This window comes from Equus quagga, chromosome 8 (genome assembly GCF_021613505.1).
Source record: "Equus quagga isolate Etosha38 chromosome 8, UCLA_HA_Equagga_1.0, whole genome shotgun sequence".
In the NCBI taxonomy this organism is placed as follows: Eukaryota; Metazoa; Chordata; class Mammalia; order Perissodactyla; family Equidae; genus Equus; species Equus quagga.
The window spans coordinates 20,442,157-20,462,240 of NC_060274.1; the positions used below are offsets into that span (position 1 = coordinate 20,442,157).

The 20,084-nt window shown below is 42.6% G+C and overlaps 1 protein-coding gene across 1 annotated transcript in view; it reads left to right on the top strand.

Annotated features, from left to right (window-relative positions):
- Positions 1 to 19,425, top strand: part of EPM2A (EPM2A glucan phosphatase, laforin) — a gene marked incomplete at its 5' end in the record, with an annotated part of 85,011 nt that extends 65,586 nt beyond the window's left edge. The window contains 2 exons of the mRNA XM_046669837.1: positions 9,535 to 9,776; positions 17,219 to 19,425. Coding sequence (XP_046525793.1) covers positions 9,535 to 9,776; positions 17,219 to 17,496 — 520 coding nt within the window. The remainder of the gene's footprint in view (positions 1 to 9,534; positions 9,777 to 17,218) is intronic.
- Positions 19,426 to 20,084: the final 659 nt, after the last annotated feature.

The window sequence follows — 20,084 nt, forward strand, 5'->3', positions numbered from 1 at the left end:
GGGGTCCTGTAAATTTCAAGTCTATTGTGTATTTTCCCCAGTTTCAGCATCCACATGTAAAAAATCTCAAACTGTATTTTTTTTAATATGACACCAAAGGGAATTGTAGATTCCTATCAAGAGGCCAATGAGCACTGGAAATAAGGAGAAAGAGGAATGTTTTAGAACCAAGGAGGGTCATTATGTAAACACAGCCATTTGGCTTCCTGCAGATTCCTCACTGGGAAATCAAGAAAGAGGGCTAAAGAGATTTTGAAATTCTCTCTCATTCGTACACTTTAAAAGTAGTGAGCCTCTCTGCATGGTTAACATTAGGCCTCTGATATTAGCCTCAACAGTAGAGTAACGTTTGTCTTTTTTTGTCCACCCTGGCAGAGGATCTTATGTCACTTCTCAGTCCACCTGAGCATTATGAATGGTATTAAACTACTGTGATGTATAATACTATAACAATAGCATTTCGATTAAATATTATTATTAGAGTACTCCTTGCTACTCAAAGTGTGGTCCAACGGCCAGCAGCACTGGCCTTACAGGGGAGCTCATGAAAATGCAGAATCTCAGCCTCTAATCAGGATTTACTGAATCACCATCTGCATCCTAATGCCATCCCTAGACAATTTGTCTGCATGTTAATATTTGAGAAGCCTTGGTCTAGATGAGTAATAACCAAATGACTATCCCAGATGATTGGTTTTTGTCAAGAAAATTATAATGAAAACACCTGTTGTGGCCCAAGGTACTCAATAGAATCTCTTTTCATACCAGGAATTCCTTGTATTTCAATGACTCAAATGACTAATTGGCAACGGTGAATAATTCACATAAAAAAAGAAGAAAAAACATGATTTTTTTCATTTTCCAACTGTCTTATTTTCTAAATTTATGTGTGTTCTAGAGCTGAAATAAAAAGTCTCAAGTGCAAAGAATAAAATTTTAAAATATCTCTTTAGTGAATTGGTTAAATAAATAGATCAGTTCCATTGTGTACCACTTTGTCCACAATGGATATCCTTGATATAAATTAAACCTAATTGATGAGCAATATATCTTATGTACAAAATTCTCACATCACAAACAGCCTACATTATTAGCATTTCCATAATAGAAATAAAGATTTGAGTGGAAAACTGAAAGGAAGTTTGAAGAGTTTGATATCATCAAGACTTTAGGCATATGGCTGCCATTAGCATGATGCCTAGTAAATAAAATGTTGGTAAATCTGAAACTTGTGAAAATATATAGTAAAGAAGCTTAGAGGGATAGGCTTCATTGAGGGCAGACCTGGTTAAGAGATTGTAGATTATAATATCACAGTGGTAAACTTGGAGTCATTTCGAATCTTCCCCTGCCATCAACCCTTTCATCCAGTTAATGTGCAAGTTCTGTTGGTTCCACTCATCCAAGTACCTCTTGAGTTAATCCACTTCTCTCTCTCTGCACCACTAACTGTATCCCCAACTCTCACTCTCTGAAAGGTCTTCCGTCTTCCTCATGACAGACAGAGTCACCTTTTAAAAACTCTAAAGTCTATATCACTCCTCTACTTAAAAATCCTTCATTGTTTTTCATTGCTTTCATATTATTGCATAAATTCCCAGCACATGGGTAAGACCCAGCACGGCCTTCTCAATCTGTCTCATGCACCTCTCCTTCCTTGTCCACCTCACTCCATCTCTCTAGGTTTCTCTAAGTTACTAGCGTCTGTCTACCTCACTCTATCTCACCATAGGAACATTGGATGTCTCCCTCCTTTTTCTACATCAGCTCTCAGGTTTTTTTTTTTTTTTTTTTTGACATCCTTAACAACAGGTTTATGCACTTTGACAATATATATATATATAAACTAGTTACTGTCATTGACTCCGTATATTAAGATGACACGCTTTTCATTTTTTATTTTTTTTATTGTGGTCATAATAACTTATAAAATAGTGAGATTTCAGTTGTACATTATTGTTTTTCATACACCATATAAGTATGCCCCTTCACCCCTCGTGCCCACCCTCCAGCTCCCTTCCCCCAGTAATCACTAATTTATCTCTTTGTCTATAAGTTTGTTTATATTCCACATAAAGTGAAATCATATGGTGGTTGTCTGTCTCTGTCTGGCTTATTTCGCCTAACATGATGCCCTCAAGGTTCATCCACGTGGTTGCAAATGGGATGATTTTTCCTTTTTTAGGGCTGAGTAGTATTCCATTGTATAAATATACCACATCTTCTTTATCCAATCATCCGTTGATGGGCACTCGAGTTGCTTCCATGTCTTGGCTATTGTGAATAATGCTGTGATGAACATAGGGGTGCATAAGTCTCTTTGAATTGTTGATTTCCAGTTCTTTGGTTAAATACCCAGTAGTGAGATAACTGGGTCATATGGTAGTTCTATTTTTAATTTTTTGAGAAATCTCCATACTCTTTTCCACAGTGGCTGCACCAGTTTGCATTCCCAACAGTGGTGGATGAGGGTTCCCTTTTCTCCACAACCTCTCCAACATTTGTTGTTTTTTGTCTTGGTGATTATAGCCATTCTAATGGGTGTAAGATGATTTCTAAGTATAGTTTTGATTTGCATTTCCCTGATGATTAGTGATGTTGAGCATCTTTTCATGTGTCTACTGGCCATCTGTATGTCTTCTTTGGAAAAATGTCTGTTCATATCTTCTGTCCACTTTTTGATTGAATTGTTTTTTTTTTTTGTCATTCATTTGTGTGAGCTTTTTATATATTATGGAGATTAACCCCTTATTGGATATATGATTTGCAAATATTTTCTCCCAGTGGTGGGCTTTTTCATTTTGATCTTGGTTTCCTTTGCCTTCCAGAAGCTCTTTAGTCTGGTGAAGTCCTATTTGTTTATTTTTTTCTTTTGTTTCCCTTGTCTGAGTATACATGGTATTCCAAAAGATCCTTTTAAGTCTGATGTCAAAGAGTGTACTGCCTATATTCTCTTCCAGAAGTTTTATGGTTTCAGGTCTTACCTTCAAGTCTTTGGTCCATTTTGAATCTATTTTTGTGCACGGGGAAAGACAATGGTCTACTTTCATTCTTTTGCACATGGCTGTCCAGTTTTCCCAACACCATTTATTAAAGAGGCTTTCCTTTCTCCATTGTATGTTCTTGGCTCCTTCGTCAAATATTAGCTCTCCAATAGATGTGAGGTCTCAGTTTTAATGTCACTTTTTCAGAGAAGACCTTCCTGATTGTCTTATCTGAATTCTAGCTCCCCTGTGGTTCTCTTTTTTAACTCCTTGTTTGTGTCCTCAGTAGCACATTACAAATTAATTTTTAAAATTTTACACATTTTATATATTTATTTGCTTATTGCCTACTTTCCTCAAAAAAGATAGGCTCAAATGAGGGCATACATTAACTGTCTGGCTCACTATTGACTGTTGAGTGCCTGACAAAAAACCGGCATCATTACATATTTGTTGAATAGACAGAATGACTTTAAAACAAATAGAAAAAAATTTCACATGTTTAATTTTTTATTACTTCCTTGATCTTCGGTGGTTCCTAATTCATTATGCAAGTGATTAATTTTAAACAAATCCTTTCAAGTTCATTATGTGAAAAAATATTAAACATGACATTTCACTCTTTCAAGGAGTGTTCAGCATTGAAAACAAAAGTAGCATTGCCAAGAGGATATTTTAATGGAACATTTTGTTGAAATTTGTATTGAGGTAGCTGGTTGAGGCTGCTAGCCTGGCCGTTTGTCTCAATCTTTGTGTTTACCTTCTGATTGACTTTAAGAAAGTGAAGTGTGCCAGTTGCCTTATTTACCACTATAATCTATCAATATGGCATAGAAACCTAATTTCAGGGCAAGAAATTTGCAAAAAGAAGAAGGCTAAACCCTCTGGGACTAAGAGTCTTCAGAAGGTATGTGTCTGAGAGACTGTGCCTTTGTACATTTCAGGTGATTCTCCGTTGAGGTCCATTCTCTGAGAGCTAGGCAAATGGGCCCAAGACTCTACCTTATTTATCAAAACGAGACACGTCAGAACTTTAGAAAGAAAGAAGCCGTAGTCCAGCCAGGGGCCTGATGGTTTCTTCTGCCATGTGGGAGGTGCTCAGGTGAGGAAGGACATGAGTGAAGGAAGGAGGTGGGTAGTATTGTGGATAAGTGAACAATTTGGGTACCAAAATCAAAGTCAAGTCATATTTGTATAATTCCAACATCAGGATGAAGGGTGAAAAATATTAAAACGCTTTAAGTGCACTTGATGTATGTGTATTTAAAGAGTCTGGATGATTGAATGTATATAGTTTACCTCTGAATGTTTAGACCTTCTGTTCATTTCCTGGGACTGCCCTAACAACACACCACAAACTGGGTTGTTTAAACAATAGAAATTTATTGTCTCACGGTTCTGGAGGCAAAAAGTCTGAGCTCCACGTGTCTGCAGAGTTGATCCACTCCAGGCCGTGAGGGAAGGGTCTGTGCCAGGGCCTCCTTCCTTGCCTTCGGATGGCCATCTTCTTTATCTTCACGTTGTCTTCTCTCTCTATGTGTTTATGTCCAAATTTCCGCTTCTTATAAGGACATCAGTCATATTGGATTAGACCCTACCCTAATGGCTTCATTTTAACTTGATTACCTCTGTAGACACCCTATCCTTGAATAAGGTCACATTCTGAGGGGCCAGGGGTTAAGACTTCAATACGGGAATTTTGGGCAAACACAATTCAACCTATAACAGACCTTCATAATTCATTGTATGGTACTTTATAATATAGAAAATAAAAGAATATATGAGAAGAATATTTCTTCATGTGGCTCTAAACTACAAAACACATCCAAAAAGATGTAAGAAGCTAACTGCACTTATAGAAATTAACATGTACTCTATATACACTATGGTCTTTGACCCACAAGCAAACTATAATAAAACTATTTTTTAATGAAGTTAATTAATATCACTCTCTAAACTGGAATTTGTCTTTAAGCAGTTATTCAGCCTTAACTGGAGTCTGTCACAAGCACCCTTTTGGGGCAGAAGTTGGCGTTAATAACTTAACGCTTGATGCTGACGGACGAATTTTCAGCAGAAGGAGCTATATGTGCTGATGAAGCTTGGAGTTGCTGGAGGTTGATTTTAATGTTTCTCATGCTTTCCCACTAATGAGATATAAATTACAGGACTGAGAGACTTTGTTTTCCTTTACTCATTATTTAAAAGCCAGATCACATTTTAATTTCACATCGAATTGCCCATAAAATATTAAATAAGGTAAATGCAGCACAATTATACAACTTAGGAAATGTGCTAATCTTTTTTTGTTCCTAAATTCTTAGCTGCCTTTTGTAAAGACTCTCAGCGAAATCCACTTTCTCTGTCTTTGAAACGGTGCTGTGTTTGTATGGCTAGGAGAGGGCACTGCAATTTAATAGTTGCGGTCTTTTGTTGTGATAAGAAATAAACAAAAGCCTGGTTCGTACATCGATCTCATCATTCCTGTGGTTTTCCTAACATTTTTTTGTTCTAGGAATAAAACATAATGCTAATTTTCACCTTCAGGAAAAGGTTATTCTGCCATTTCTCATGGCCATTAGTGATGGAACTTACGTGGAGTCTATAAAACTGTCTTGTTTGCTGATGTCTCTTGTCTTTTCCACACCTCCCCCTCCTGTCAATACCCTGTAGTGTTTTTTGCAAAGGGCTTGGATGCTCTTTCTGTCTGATGTACTCATTATTGCCAGTGAGGCTTCTTTGACTGACATCCGAGATGGAACAGGCAGGCTCTGATTTGTACGCTTCAGTAGCTATTGTACCACAGGCCCCAGCCTGACAGGTAGAGCAAACGGTGTAGTGTTGTGATGTGATTACCTGGAACCACAAATCCAGACTCACTCAGATGAATGAGATTGATTTTGACTTGCAGTCCAAGAAAGTAAGGTTCCAGAATGTCAGCCATCCATTTCTTTCCCCTGGTCTTTAGCTAACTTGTAATATTACTAGGATGAATTTTATTGAAATCCAATCTTGTTGAATCATAGTCAAAGCTCGAGTTAATAAAATCATTGTCTACAAAAGCACACTTTAATGGATATGACTATATTATATATTTGTCATGAGTCAGAAGTAGATTTAGTTTTGACTTTTTAGAAGATGCTACGCATTAAATGCATGGACACACATTCTCATAATAGATAGTTTCCATTCCTCACTCTCTGTCTAGGAATCATTTGCAGTCTTGAAACTATTTTTGGAGAAAAGTAAGGACTTAACTTTATGTGTACCTGTCTAGAGTTGAGCAAGTCTACGTCTTCTCATCTCCATATTTTTTAATGCTGTTAAAAGGTATTGAGATCTATATACTAAGCTTCTCCTATATGTTTATTGGAATCTTCCAGGCTAGTGGTTGTGGGATCTGGCTGCATATGTAATATATATGTATATAATCTTGTTAATTTCTAAAGACAAAAACAATCCACAGAATCATAGCTTTCACTCCAGAGCCACTTTATGAATATCTCTGGAATAGATCCTGGTAATAGAAATTTTTATAAAAGCATCTCATGTGACTTTAGTGCAAAGGCAGGTTTGGGAACTTCTGTTCTGGGTTGACTGAGGGTCAATACCCACTTGGTACAAGGTTTCTCTTTGACTTTTCAAATATTCTTTAATGGAGCTGCCAGAAATCTGATATAACTCATGATCGATAGTGAGCTGTTCTCTCTGGAAGTTTTACAATGTAATTTACAATATGTTGTGAGCTATATTTTTTATTTCATTGTTATATCTTTGAAGTTTGGTATATCTTGCATTAAACCTACCTTTACAGAAGATTTTCATTTCCGAAATCCCATATTTCAACAAGCTTCTTTATTACCTTAAAAAAAAATCCTGATTTTTGCAATTAACGTATCATTGACACCAAAAGAAGATTAAAACTAAGATGAGCTGAGTAAAAATTGATTTTTAATGGTGTCCAATCATTTTTTTTGGATGGATAAGTAAAAGTTTAATTGCCGTTTACAAAGTAGATGATACATCTTGTTACTTTCAGTGTATCCTGGAACTAGAAATATATTGCCTACTTTTAGAGAAAACAAACTGAAATAAGATGCATATAAGGGGCACTTTAACTGTCTGATTAAGCAGAATCCATTGATTTGTGTGTTTCCAACAGGCTCAGTGTTTGTCTCCACATCCCATATAATGGTTCAGTACAATTTAGTTTATATCTTGAATTCTCTATCCCTCAAAACAGTGCTTGTTTTCAGAATTTGTCTTTAGTTGTCTGTCTCCTAGGTTCAGAACATCTTGCTTAAGAAATTCTTAAATATGGACTCTGACTTCTAGCATTTCTAGAGGAAGAATTCAGTATGTTATCAAAAAGTTGGAAATATCTGATTCAGAAACTGTTTTTATGTGTGTGAGAATGCGTGGGTGTGTATTTCAAGGGCTTGTTCTCATTAGAAACTTGGTTAGGGGGCCAGCCCCCGTGGCCGAGTGGTTAAAGTCCCGAATGTTCTGCCTTTGGCTTAGCCTTGGGTCTGCGGGTTTGGACCCCAGCTGTGGACCTACTCACCTCATCAGCCATGTTGTGGTGGCATCCCACATACAAAATAGAGGAAGATTGGCACCGATGGTAGCTCAGGGCTGATCTTCCTCAAGCAAGAAAAAGAGGAAGATTGGCGATGGATGTTAGCTCAGGGTGAATTTTCCTCACCAAAAAAAACCCCAACTTGGTGGGAAATAGATATGTTTAGGTGCCGACTGTGGACTTGTTTGTCTTTGCCTTGTTTTGAGTTTCCTGAAGCTCCAGTTAGTTTAAATACATTTGAAGACCAGGCTGAATGAGATGACGGACTAAGAAACTAAGTAAAGGTGTGGACCCTCTGCTCAATTTCTTTCCTGCACATTAGAGACTTTAAGCAATTAATTATTTAGCCATTGTATCAGTCAGAACAAGCCAGGATATGCTATACTAACAAATAATGCCAAAATTGCCTTAACACACAGGCCCGTAGCTCTCCAGGGCAGCTGTCCTCGCTGAGGTAGCCACACATTCTGGGTTACCTCATCTTCCAGAAGCTCAGCGTTCACACATGCTTTCATGATCACTGCAGCAGGGAGAGAGCGAGCGTGGGGACCATGCAGTGGGTGTTAAATTTGTACCTCTGGAAGTGACACATGGCACTTCAGCTCCCATTTTATTGACAAAAGCAAGTCATATGGCCATGGCTAACTTCGAGGTGGAGAGAAAGTTTAGTCCTCCCTGCTTGCAAGGGGCTACCTGGGAGTCCTGGTGGGCATCAGCGATGCCTGCCATCCTCTTCTGCTCGCTGTTGTCTGGATGTGCGATAAGGAACCTAGTAAAGTGCTAGGTGACAAAATTCAAGTGAAGTTTGAAATAAAATATCTACCCATTAATTCTGGAAAGGATGTACACATGTAAAATTATTAGAACAGGACCGTAAATACCACATATAATAGATTATAATAATTTGCATTACATTTATATATTAATTTGGAAAATATTTATATTTTTATGATATTTACACTTTATGATTTTAAGTCTTCCAATTAAATAATGTGGTATGTCTTTCTATTTGTTGTTTTTTCTTAACACCCTCTAATAAAATTTCATAATAAAATTTCATAGTTCTTTCTGGTTAAATGTATTTCTAGATGTTTTATTATTTTGTTACTCCTTTTGAATGAGATTTCCTCTTCCTCCTCCATTTCTACCTGGCTATTTGTAGTAGAGAGAAAAGCTGTTTGATTTTTGTATATTTTCCCTCATCCAGATATCCTAATCCTAATGCTTTTAATCCTCTGCATAGCGTTGGTAGTTGAATCTCGTAGGGAAGTGGTTCTCAGGACTTGGCCCCTGAACTGGCAGCATGGGTATTGAGGGTGGACCCAGCCTTCGCATGCGTAAATATTGTCATACTTGACAAAATGGTGATATGGTTTACTCTTGTTTACAGATAGCCATATGTCTTCTTTTTATCTTACAGTGTTAGGGAGACATACAGAACAATGTTGGGTGCTAATGGAATAATCTTTGATTTTATTTAAAAGATTGTGGTCTGTTAGCTTCTGGTATTCAGCATGTTTAAAGGTCTCATACTATTTGAAATTTTTACCTAGATTTTTAAACAGGAATGGCCATTTTATTTTAGCAAATGTTTTCCGGAATTTATTGCTCTAATCATAGGAATTTCACCTTTGATTTGTTAGTATTTGGAATATATTGATGGGTTTCCTAATGTTGCACCATGTATACATTCATGGAATAAGTCTAACTTGGTGGACTTATTTTACTGTCTTGCTAGATTTGGTTTGCTAATGCCTATTTCCTAGTATTCTAGTTAAGTGGATTATTTGTTTCCCCAAAAACAAAACCCGTATTTTTTCTTTCAATAATAATATTGATTCTCATATTTCAATACAGCTTTTTCCTGCCAGATTTAAAGGTTAATTGCATTTTAATACCACATCTTTTCTGCAGGTCCTTAGACCTCAAATCCTAACAATAGTAATAGTTGACTCCATATGTTCTCCTTAGGATTCTACCAAATATCTGGCTGGGTAGCTGCCCTCGCCAAGTGGAGCACGTAACCATCAAACTGAAGCATGAATTGGGGATTACAGCTGTGATGAACTTCCAGACCGAATGGGATATTGTGCAGAATTCCTCAGGCTGTAACCGCTACCCAGAACCCATGACCCCAGACACGATGATTAAGTTATATAAGGAAGAAGGCTTGGCCTACATCTGGATGCCGACCCCAGATATGAGCACTGAAGGTAAGTGTCACAAGGATCTTTCTGGCTCCTTGTTGAATGCGTTTCAGAGGAGCCCTTGCTGTCTGCCTGCCTGCCTGTCTATCTATCTATCTATGTGTCTATGTATCTATCTGCCTACTTACCTACCTACCTTTCTATCTATATTGAATGACCTACATATGGATGATAAAAATGGAATAAATACAAGGTTTTAGGTTTAACATACTTAGTATATATCTTTTGACACCTCGGCTAAGAGTCTGTTTAGCATGGGTCCTTTGATTTGTTTATTCATTGAACATTTACTGTGCATCTACCATGTGTGTGGCATTAGGCTGGTGGCTGGGAACATGACAGTGAAGAAATGCAGGTACAACTCCTGTCCTCGTGAAGCTTATGGTCCCATGGGGAAGACAAGCATTAATCAAATGACTACAAATGGAAATTTAAAACTGTGATGAGTTTTTTTGTTAGAAAGATACATAGAGATGGCTCTGAGAGCACGCACAGACAAAGTGGACCTCACAGGGGAGTCAGGAAAGTGGTTTTTGGGAAGTGATGTTTAAGCTGAAATCTGAAGAGGGGAGGTGGGGGGCGGGGGAGGTGGGGGGGGGGGGGGGGGGGGAAAGAGGCTCTGTGGCAGAGGGAGCAGCTTGAGAAACATCCCCGCTGCAGGAGAGCTCGGTGTTGTGGGAACAGAGAGAAGGCAGTGTGGCTGCAGGTCAGAGAATGAGGGAAGAGGTCCTGAGGGCTTTGGGCCGCAATAAGGACTTGAGACTCTATCCCAGAGCGGTGAGAAGCAGTGGGAAGGGCGGGAGGCTGGGGAATGCCAAGATCACCATTTTTTCTCTCTGAAAGGGCACTTTGACTGCAGTGTAGAGACTGGATTGGAGGTGGACCCAGAGTGGATCTGGGGACCCAGTTAGGAGGTTCCCGCGATAGATAAATGAGATGGTGAGAGAGAGAATGCAACCTGGGGCGGCAGGCCAGAACAAGGCTTCATTTATCGCGGAAGGACCGGCTGAGCATGTCTTTGAGAAGGGAATGGCGGGGTGACATGGGTGCTGCGGGGAAACAGAGACAAATACGGCACAGTTTTGATCTAATGGTAAGACGCAGTAGGACAGGTTGAAAACTAGTAACGGTCCAGAGAATGTGCGAGAGGAAAGAGTCGTGCTCCAGGAGGGTTACGTGCTGGGGAGCTCTCTGTGGAGAGGGGCACACGGAGGCTGCAGGGGTGCCAGGGCATGTGAGGGGGCAGGACGGTCGAGGTGGAGGGAGGGAGGCCGTGCCAGGTCGAAGAAGCAGCATGGGCCAAGGCACCGGGGCATGAGATTTTAGAGGAATGATCTGTGCTTCAGCCTGGTTCTAGAATAAGGTTCTTGTAGAAAAAGGGAGGTATCTGAAGCCAAGAAAACACAACTACACCGGTAGTATCAACCAGAGGCAGCAGGGGGCAGCAGAGAGCTATGGAAACGGCCCAGGCTGAGGGAATTTGGTAACTCTTCTGGGGGAAAGCAGGGCAGTGGTCCCTAGAGAGGGGTGGTTGCTATCAGCAGCCCTCTTCCCCCAAAAGAGCAGTAGGTATCAGACACTCTTCCAAGGAGTTTCCTGCATTAACTCCTTTAACTCTCGCGACAAGTCTCGGGCAGATGTTGTAGTTATGGCCATTTTGCAGAGGAAGAGGCTGAGGTACAAAGTTAAGTAGCCTGGCCGAGGTCACGCGATAGGGAGGCTGCCTAGATTTCAGCATAGGCATTCCGACTCACAGCGTGGCCCCGGACAGCACGATCCGGAGCTCGGCACGATCCGAGCTCGGCACGCTCCCGCGGGCGCTTCGTGCCCGATCCACAGGCCGCCGCGCTTTCAGCCCCTCGTATTCCTGAGCGCTGCAGTCACCCACAGTCACGAGTTGCCGGGGAGGCAGCTTGTCTCCCCGGGGTCAACAGTCCAAGATGTGGTGGGGACAGAAGACCTGGAGGATCACAGGGAGCCTAGCCTCCCTCGGCCACCTTGGCTCTTTGTGAATCTCAGGCGGTCCTCCTGGCCAGGCTGGACCCCTTTGTGGGTCTGTGTCTGAGCTGAGCTATCCCTGGGGAGGAGGTATAATTTTTGTTCCCGTAGGCAGGGATGGTTTGGGTACTCCTTTTGGTAACATTGACCCGAATAAGCTTGATTTCGCTAGAAGCGCTCTGTCTTTTTTCAAGGAAGGCGGAAAAAACCCTTTATTTGCACAGAAGAGAACTGGTGGAATCTAGGTCCTATTTGCCCCATCCAGCTTGTTTCTCTGGTTTCAAAACAGAGCAGGTTGTGAGGACAGTGTGCCTGTAGCTTCCAGAGAACATTTTGCTTTTCGCTTCTTGGATTCTGGTTTTATAGCACTGTTATCCCACCAGAGTATTTCAGGAGACAAGGCTCAGAGAAGTTGAACTAACTGTGGCCCACGTCCCATTCTAGCCCATGCACTGATTACCCCAATGCCCTGCTGACTAATAGGTAATTTGCTTGATGATTTTAGGGGTATGCAGAAGCCTGAGGGAAAATTCTGTCCCCAGAGACCTGCTGTCGTTGTGTTAAAACTTCCTTTGGGGTCAAAGAGTCACCAGGTCCCAGTCATAACCGTGAAGCATCTTCCACATGGAGGCAGTTCAGCAAAACAAATGGCTCCCACTTGGAAAAGGCCAGACCCTAAGGCTGAATAAAGGGGTTCCATGGCGCAGCATTGCCTGAGGGAGCAATCAACGGGTTAACCACCGTTCCTGGTCACAGGGGAACTTCTGACCAAGAGATCAATCTATGTGGCTCACAGTATTAGCACAATGAACATATAGATTAATTCAGCTGAATGTTTTTGGAGCTCTAAAGAAAAATCCATCTGTAAGTGTTTTGAGCTGCAGCATAATGCTGTCAGATAAAGTCTGAGGAAGAAGACAGTTTGTTAGGACTGACTGTCACCACGGGTTGTCACGGACCTGTTGCAATCGATTGTGCTAGCAATTGTGCTTAGTCTTGTACATTTTGTCACATGCAGAGGGGTTGTTTAGGTTTCTTTCTTTCTTTTTTTAAAAAAATTTTGTTTGTACCTTTCACTTGAGAAACGAAAAGCACCCAAATCTGGCACTCATCTGAAAAAAACAACTCTATTCATTAAAATTCAGTTTTCCTTCCCATAGAAAGGACTCAGATTGTGTTTTGACCTCGTTAGTGCAGTGCTGTCGATAACAAATGGTCTGCCCTTGCGTCAAATGAGTCAGTGTGCTGCCCGAGTCCTCAGCTACCCCTTCATTGTCACGGTCCAAGTTCCCTTCTCTGACTCAATTCAGCTCTGCTGTGACGCAGCGACACTGACCTTGGAGCCACAGCATCTTGGTTTGAGCCTCGTCACCCCATGTAGCTGTGTGATGTGCGGCAGGCTGGTTCCTGCATTTGGAAAACTGGGAAAATAATTTCTACCGTACAGGATTATAACAATAGAATAAGATGATTGATACAAAAGTGCTTTGAAATTCACAAAATTGGGACTATATTATTAGTCTCGAGTCCTTACATTTCTACCAAAGGATATTATAGGTAACATGGACCTAATCTACGTTATGTTGCAAAGGTGGAAAAGAACATATGCTTGAATAAAATAATGATCTATTCAGCCATAAATCTGCCTTTGGAGTGAGAAAGGAAAGGGGTGTGTGTGTGTGAAAGGCTGAAAGTTGTACCAGGAATGATGTCTTCCAGGATCAGCCTTAGGTAAAGTGTGTCTTCAGGGCCTTTTCTCCTCTTCCTCCTTATTTCAGGCCCTCGTGTCTCCAGCTGCCCCCCAGCCCTTCCTCCTTCTTCTCGCCGCCTGTGCTTGCTCAGTGCCTGCTTTCAGGAAGCTTTTAATCGTTCCAGAGTTGGGTTAGCCTGGAGGAGGGTGGACCAGATATTGGATTAGAGGGGTCTAGTAGTGTCTCAGATTAAATCAATATTATCTGGTTTTGTTTTATTTTGTTTTTATTCATGCACTTAACGAATGTTTATTGACCATATACTGAGAGCCGAGGCCTGTTTTAAACTCCAAAGGAAGCAGCACAGATGGAGGAATGTTTTGTTGGCCCTGCACAGGGTTTAACATTTTCAACTTTGTTGCCAAATTTAAATTTGGAATGTTTTACATAAAAATCCTGGATTTCTGTCTTGCCTTGAGGTGTCATTTTTAAGAATGGAAACTTTTTTATCAAATTAAATTCTATGTGGAGCCTAAAATGTGAAACATAAAACTTAGGGGCTCTGGCTGACACTGGCTGTTATGTAAGCCCAGATGCTAAGGACCCTCTTTTTGTTCCGTGGTGGGTTATGTATTAGCTCAGCTTCCCTGGAGTGGGTTTCAGGCAGAGGAACATGGGCCTGTTGGGCAGAGAACCACTCTGTGGTAGGGGCAGAGGTGTAAGCCCCCGGGATGTGTTACTCTCACGCAGTGTTGAGAGCCACAACATGACAGGTAAGTGGGGTGCAGAGACTGACCGAGAATTCAGATTGAGAGCATTGGGGCAGCAACGCCCCCTGACCTGGCCGGTCAGGGAAGAACGGTAGTACAGTGTTAAGGTCAGAGGCGTTGCAGTCCAGCTGGCTGGGTTTGAGTGGCCATTGGGGAATAACCTTGGCCCAATCTCTGTGCCTCAGCTCCCTCAGATGTAAACTGAGGATGGTAGTAGTCCAACCTCGTAGTTGATCGGAGGGGCTTGTAAACGAGCCGTTGCATGCCCAGTGTTCACAACAGGTACATGTTCGCCGGCATCAGGGCAGTGTGATTTGCAGTCCCTGGAGGTCAAAATGAATGGGGCTCCGGCTGAGGCCAGGCTGAGATGGGTGGGCATCTCTGGTGCCCCTTTTTATTATTTATTTCTCCGTTAGCTTATTTCAGTATTTCTGTGACAGTTCTTAAGAGGGGTGGCTGAGTGATTCCAGGAGAAGACCACTGGTGAGTGACCCTGTGTTTAAGCTGGGAGCTTTCCAGAACTTCCCGGTGGAGCTGACATTCACCTTCCAGGATTAAGTGTCTGAGATCATAGAACCTCAAACTAACACTTGTCCCTTTTCAGCTTCTGAATTGTGTGCCTGCCTCTTGCAGAATCTTTTACAGATCAAGAGGAAAGTGGGGGACATTGCATCATTTGGGCTATCTGAGGCAGACCCCTCTTGGGGAACCTCTGGCCAGAGAACAGGTGGGAGGAAGGGATCCTGCCGGGTCCATGGAAGCCCTGGCTCAGGCAGGCCAGCTGCACTGATGCTGCAAAAGCTGTGCACCCGGGGCTGGGACTCTGACTCCAGCAGCTCCTCTTGCGTGTGGCCACCATGGCTAGTCTTATATTGGGCATTTGATGAAAACCCACATTAAAAATATTTCTGCTTATTTCCTGGCAATTTACATGGTAGCTGGGGAGGCAGCTGTAACAGGAACCTGTCAAGTGCTGCCAGCTGTGGCAGGAGCAGGATGAACCCAAGCTTCCAGGATCCATCGCTGAGAGTTCCCTTCCCAGCTGCTGTTACTCGGAGCAAACCTCTGACACCCTCGGTGGAACAGAAGCCCACACTGCTCTGTGCTCAGCAGGCCTTGGCCTGACCAGCAGGGTCCCTCAAACATTGGAGGTTTGGCCTCCTCTGATCTCCAGTTCAAATGGTGGACCAACTGTAAGGTGTCCCTCTGGTACACACGACAGTCTACACCTTGTTGCATTTCCAGTGACGTTTCCCTGCCTCTAGGAGGCTGCCTTGGGCAACTGACTCTATGGCCGGCCCACCTAGCTCCAGCCTCGGAGTCCCTGAAACCAAGCGTGCAGATATAAATCAGTTAAAGTTCTGTGGCTCAGTTTGGACTCAAGAGAAATCAAGCGACACGTAGGAGCTGGTGCGTGCGTCTCCAGTTCAAATGCCCTCAGAGATCAGGCCAGGACACGAATGTATGGCAACAGGCACGAGGGAGAGATGGAGCCAGAGGAACAGCAAGGTGTGCCCTGCCCGAAGGCATGCCAGTTCAAACGTCTCTACTGCTGCGCAGGGCCTGTGGCTTCCGATCCTTAGTCAGACAGATTAACAGAGCACCAGCCACAAAATTAGAATGTTATCCTGCTTCCATGTAGATTTTCTGCTCCTGTCTCGGAGTGGAGTGAGCCTGAGTCTAAGGTAAACCCCCTGGATAGAGGGGTAACGGAGAGGGCCTTGAAGCCATGGCGGGGTGTTTGGTAATGTCTGTCCTATGGTGCTGACAGCTGATCACAATGGTTGTGTTGGCCCCCTCAGGGCACTTGCCTTTTTAAAAGTAGACAGCCAAAGAGGGCAGTCTGAACTTACCCGAGTGGCTCTCAGGGAGAATTCTAGGCCTCACTGAAGATCTGCAGTAGAATCGTTTGAGAGGGGCCTCTCCTGCCTCTCCAGTCCTCCCATGGGATGGCAGTGGGAAGGCTGGACAGGGTCCTTCCAGGGCCATTGTGTCCCTACGTGGTTGAGGACGCAGAGTAGCTGAGAAGATCAAGTCATGCGCATGCAGTTTTAATCCAGGGCTCTGACACTTTCTGTCCTGCATCCCCTTTTAAAGTAATTTACACTGACCATCCTCCACCCCTGAAAACATCCACTAAATATCTTTGCTCTGAGAATCTGCAGGCAGAGGAGACTCCAGGCATCCCGGAGTTTGATGACTTTAGGGGGTCTCTGCCCCATAAGTTGGGAGAGAGGGGCTGAGTGCAACAGGTCTCAACAGAGCACTGCCTGCCCTCTCAGTGGGAGGAGAAGACATTCGAATCATCCAACAGTCGAAATAGTGGTCACGAGGCAGTGGTGACAGTGATCATAATTGCCCAGGAAAGGAGAAACTGAATCAGTTTTCATACTCACCAGATCATGAGGGAATAAATGAGTAGTCAGTTATCCCACGTGTATCATTTAATAGGTTAGCCTTTCCACTGGACAAATGACAGCAAGCATATGCTGGGTGAATGAGATTGACTCCTTTAACCAATATGGACGAATTCTGTATTTTTACATTTACCTGGAAGATTTTTTTGGATTAAAGGAAATTCAGGTGACAGGACCTGTCATGTTCTCTTTGAAATCCTCTAACCCTCTGTGCAGTCTGTACAAACCATTTTGATAGATGTAAAAATCCGTTCTTCTGATGACCGGCGATAGTCAGTTTTTCTTTGAAGGGAGATTTGCACTGATGCAGATGCCACTCAAAGGAGCAGGAAAGTCAACTGAAAAGTTCCGAGCTGACCCACTGCCTCTGGAGTGCCCTTTCCACTTTGTTATTAGCAGGTTTTGATACTGTCTCACCTTTTCCTTCAAAACAAAGACACAAAGCAAGCTCTGATGTCCCTGCCTCTCCCAGGGTGGCACTGTGGTTTCACGGGGCGCCGGAGGAGTCATTGTGAGCGGCGATGTTGGGGTTTCATCATTCACGTGTGTGTGCTGTGCTTTCTCCATCGCAGGCCGAGTGCAGATGCTGCCCCAGGCGGTGTGCCTCCTGCACGCGCTGCTCCAGAATGGACACACCGTGTACGTGCACTGCAACGCCGGGGTGGGCCGGTCCACGGCGGCCGTCTGCGGCTGGCTCCAGTACGTGATGGGCTGGAACCTGCGGAAGGTGCAGTACTTCCTCATGGCCAAAAGGCCCGTAGTGTACATTGACGAAGACGCCTTGGCCCGGGCAGAAGAAGATTTTTTTCAGAAATTTGGGAAGGTTCGTTCTTCCCTATGTAGTGTGTAGGTGACCCATCGGCCCCCCTTCCCTCCCAGTTTCCTTGCTTAGTAAGCCTAGGGTGATGTTAGTAAAGTGACCTAGAAACAAAGATTCTCCCTGAACTGAAAAGATTGGCTGCCGACATCTCCCCCAACCTGCCACCTTTCGTCTGGGGCTGACTTTCTGTTACGCTTTGGTTGGGCTGTATCTTCTTTGAACTCTCTTACAAAGGAAGCTGTGACTGACACATGAGAAAAGGCCACAAGCGGCTGGGCCATGCAGTGTTGTTCTAGTGTCAGACAGAAAGGTGATGCGTGCGGTTCCTGCTGCCCGCAGGCAGACCAGCACTCTGCTTTACCGGCACTGCGTTTGTGGTGCTGTGAATTCACAACTGCACTTTCTTGTTGCGTTGTAACGTGGCTTGTAGAAGAAAAGATGGGGAGTTATGTAGACTTCATCACTTGTGGGTGTGCCTGTGCAAACACACACATGCACGGCTTTTCTGCTGAACTGAAATGAAACTATAAGATGAGAGTTGCCATTCAACTCTCAGTCAGTTGCCAAAGAATGGAATAAGAAGGGGAGTCTGGATTATGACAAAGTAAGAGCTTAACACGACCGAAAAGCAGTGGCTTTCTGGACTTTGTTTTTGCAACCTGCTCCAACAGTTAAAGTCTGTCCCAAGGCGTCACCTTCCTGATCTACCCAATGACCCTGTGTGACACCCAAAGTAGAGTTATCTGTTTTAATTGAAGCTCAGTAAGCATAGAGAGCTTGCCCAAGGTCTGGAAGGACGAGCTGGAGTTTATAATCCATGTTTATTTGACTCAGTACTTTTCCAACACAACTTGTTGTTTTTCCAGCGTATTGTAGTGGATTCCGTTCCCTCTCTCAGAGTCAAGTCGATATTTCTGCAGCAGTTTCTACAGTGAGAAATGGAACACTGTTCTGATCAGTTGCCAAAGAATTTAGGAAGTAATTATATTTTGTACAACCTAATTTAAAACACGGTGGGCTGTATCGAGGCCAAAGTGGCCTGAGCCATAGCTCATGGGAGGAGCTGTATTAACACAACAGCCCAAAGAGCCCAGAGCCATAGGTCATTGTTCTGCGGCTTATGAGCCATCCTGGCTCAGCCCCCGACTGAATACAATACACAGTCACTGCACCTCCAGAATATGCAATTCACTACTCTGGGTTCTACAGGAAGCATCAAGATGAACGAGCCTGTGCCTTCCAAAAGCTGAGAGCCTAGAGACAGCCCTGGGTTCAGTGAACTATAAAGCAGGCTTGAACCGCAAATGATACTAGGATAGGAGGAGACGTGACTTTTATCTTGTGCCTCTATGTGCTAGGTACTTCACATTCTGATCCGATTTAATCTTCACAGTACCCTCTGGGGGAGGTTTCGTTATCTCCATGTATAGATGAAGAAGCTCAGGCTCAGAGAGGTTGGACACAGGATAAGTTCCAGTGGAGCTCAGAGGAGGGAGAGATGCCTTATACCTGGGCCTCGGGGAAGATGGCATGGATTTGGGCTGAGATGGCTGGACAGGACATGTTTCTTCTGCAGTTTTGCAAAGTTAAATTTATAAGCCAGGATTGAATAATGTGAAGTCCAACTCGTTTGCTAAAAATAGCTATTATATTAAAGTAACCCATCCATAGTCATAATGTGTTGGGTAAAATTTAATTTTAAAAACAGAATATTTCTAACTAATTATATCCATTTGTGAGTGTGTGAATTTCCTTAATGCCTAAGAAGTCCAGCTATGTAATTTCCACTGTGGAAAGACCTTTTTGGGTGGATTTTTCCCTTTTTGCTCTGATAGATAAAATCAGCTTTGGGCTATTAAAGAATGTTCTGGAATAACCTCTCTCATCCTCAGTGAATGGCATGTCCAGTGTATTTCAAAATCACCTGGAACTTTTGCTAAATAAAAGCTTTAAAAATGACCTCTGTGTGCAGAGTTTTTAAAAACGTTATTAATTTCATCTTAAATCCAGAAGAACAAACTGTGTTTCTTTATTTGTAAGAGAGGCAGTCAGCTAAGCTAAGTTCTTTTTTCTTGTCACTCTTTCTCATTAGCTGACCAGAATTGGCAGTTACAGTATGAAAATGAGGGCACCACAAAGAAGTGAAGATGAAAAACCTCAGAAGTATGTCAGAAAAAATCAAAGCAGATACTGTGTCACTAGCTTGTCACCGGCATTAACAAAACTTTCCAGTCATGTATTTCTCAAATAATATCATAAGATCACAGTCATGGTAAAGAAATATCCAAATAAGGTTGCTTTCTTTTAGACTTGAAACATTGTCCCTCAGTTATTTTGTGTGCCATTGTTAAACAAACAAACAAACAAAAAACCCAACAACACACACGCTCTTTTGACGAACGTTAAGGTGTGGGTGAAAACTGCTTGGCTTGACCTAAGAAATCATGGTGAAAAAATGTGGTTAGGATTTTGGAAACTGTAAGGAAGTAATGAAAGGGAAGATTGGAAGATGAGTTAGATACGAAATGAGAACTTGCCACACGTGAAAGAACACTGAGTAACTAAACAGAGAGTCAGTTTGATGAAAAGTTAAAACTGAAAATATCTTTAGTGATCAT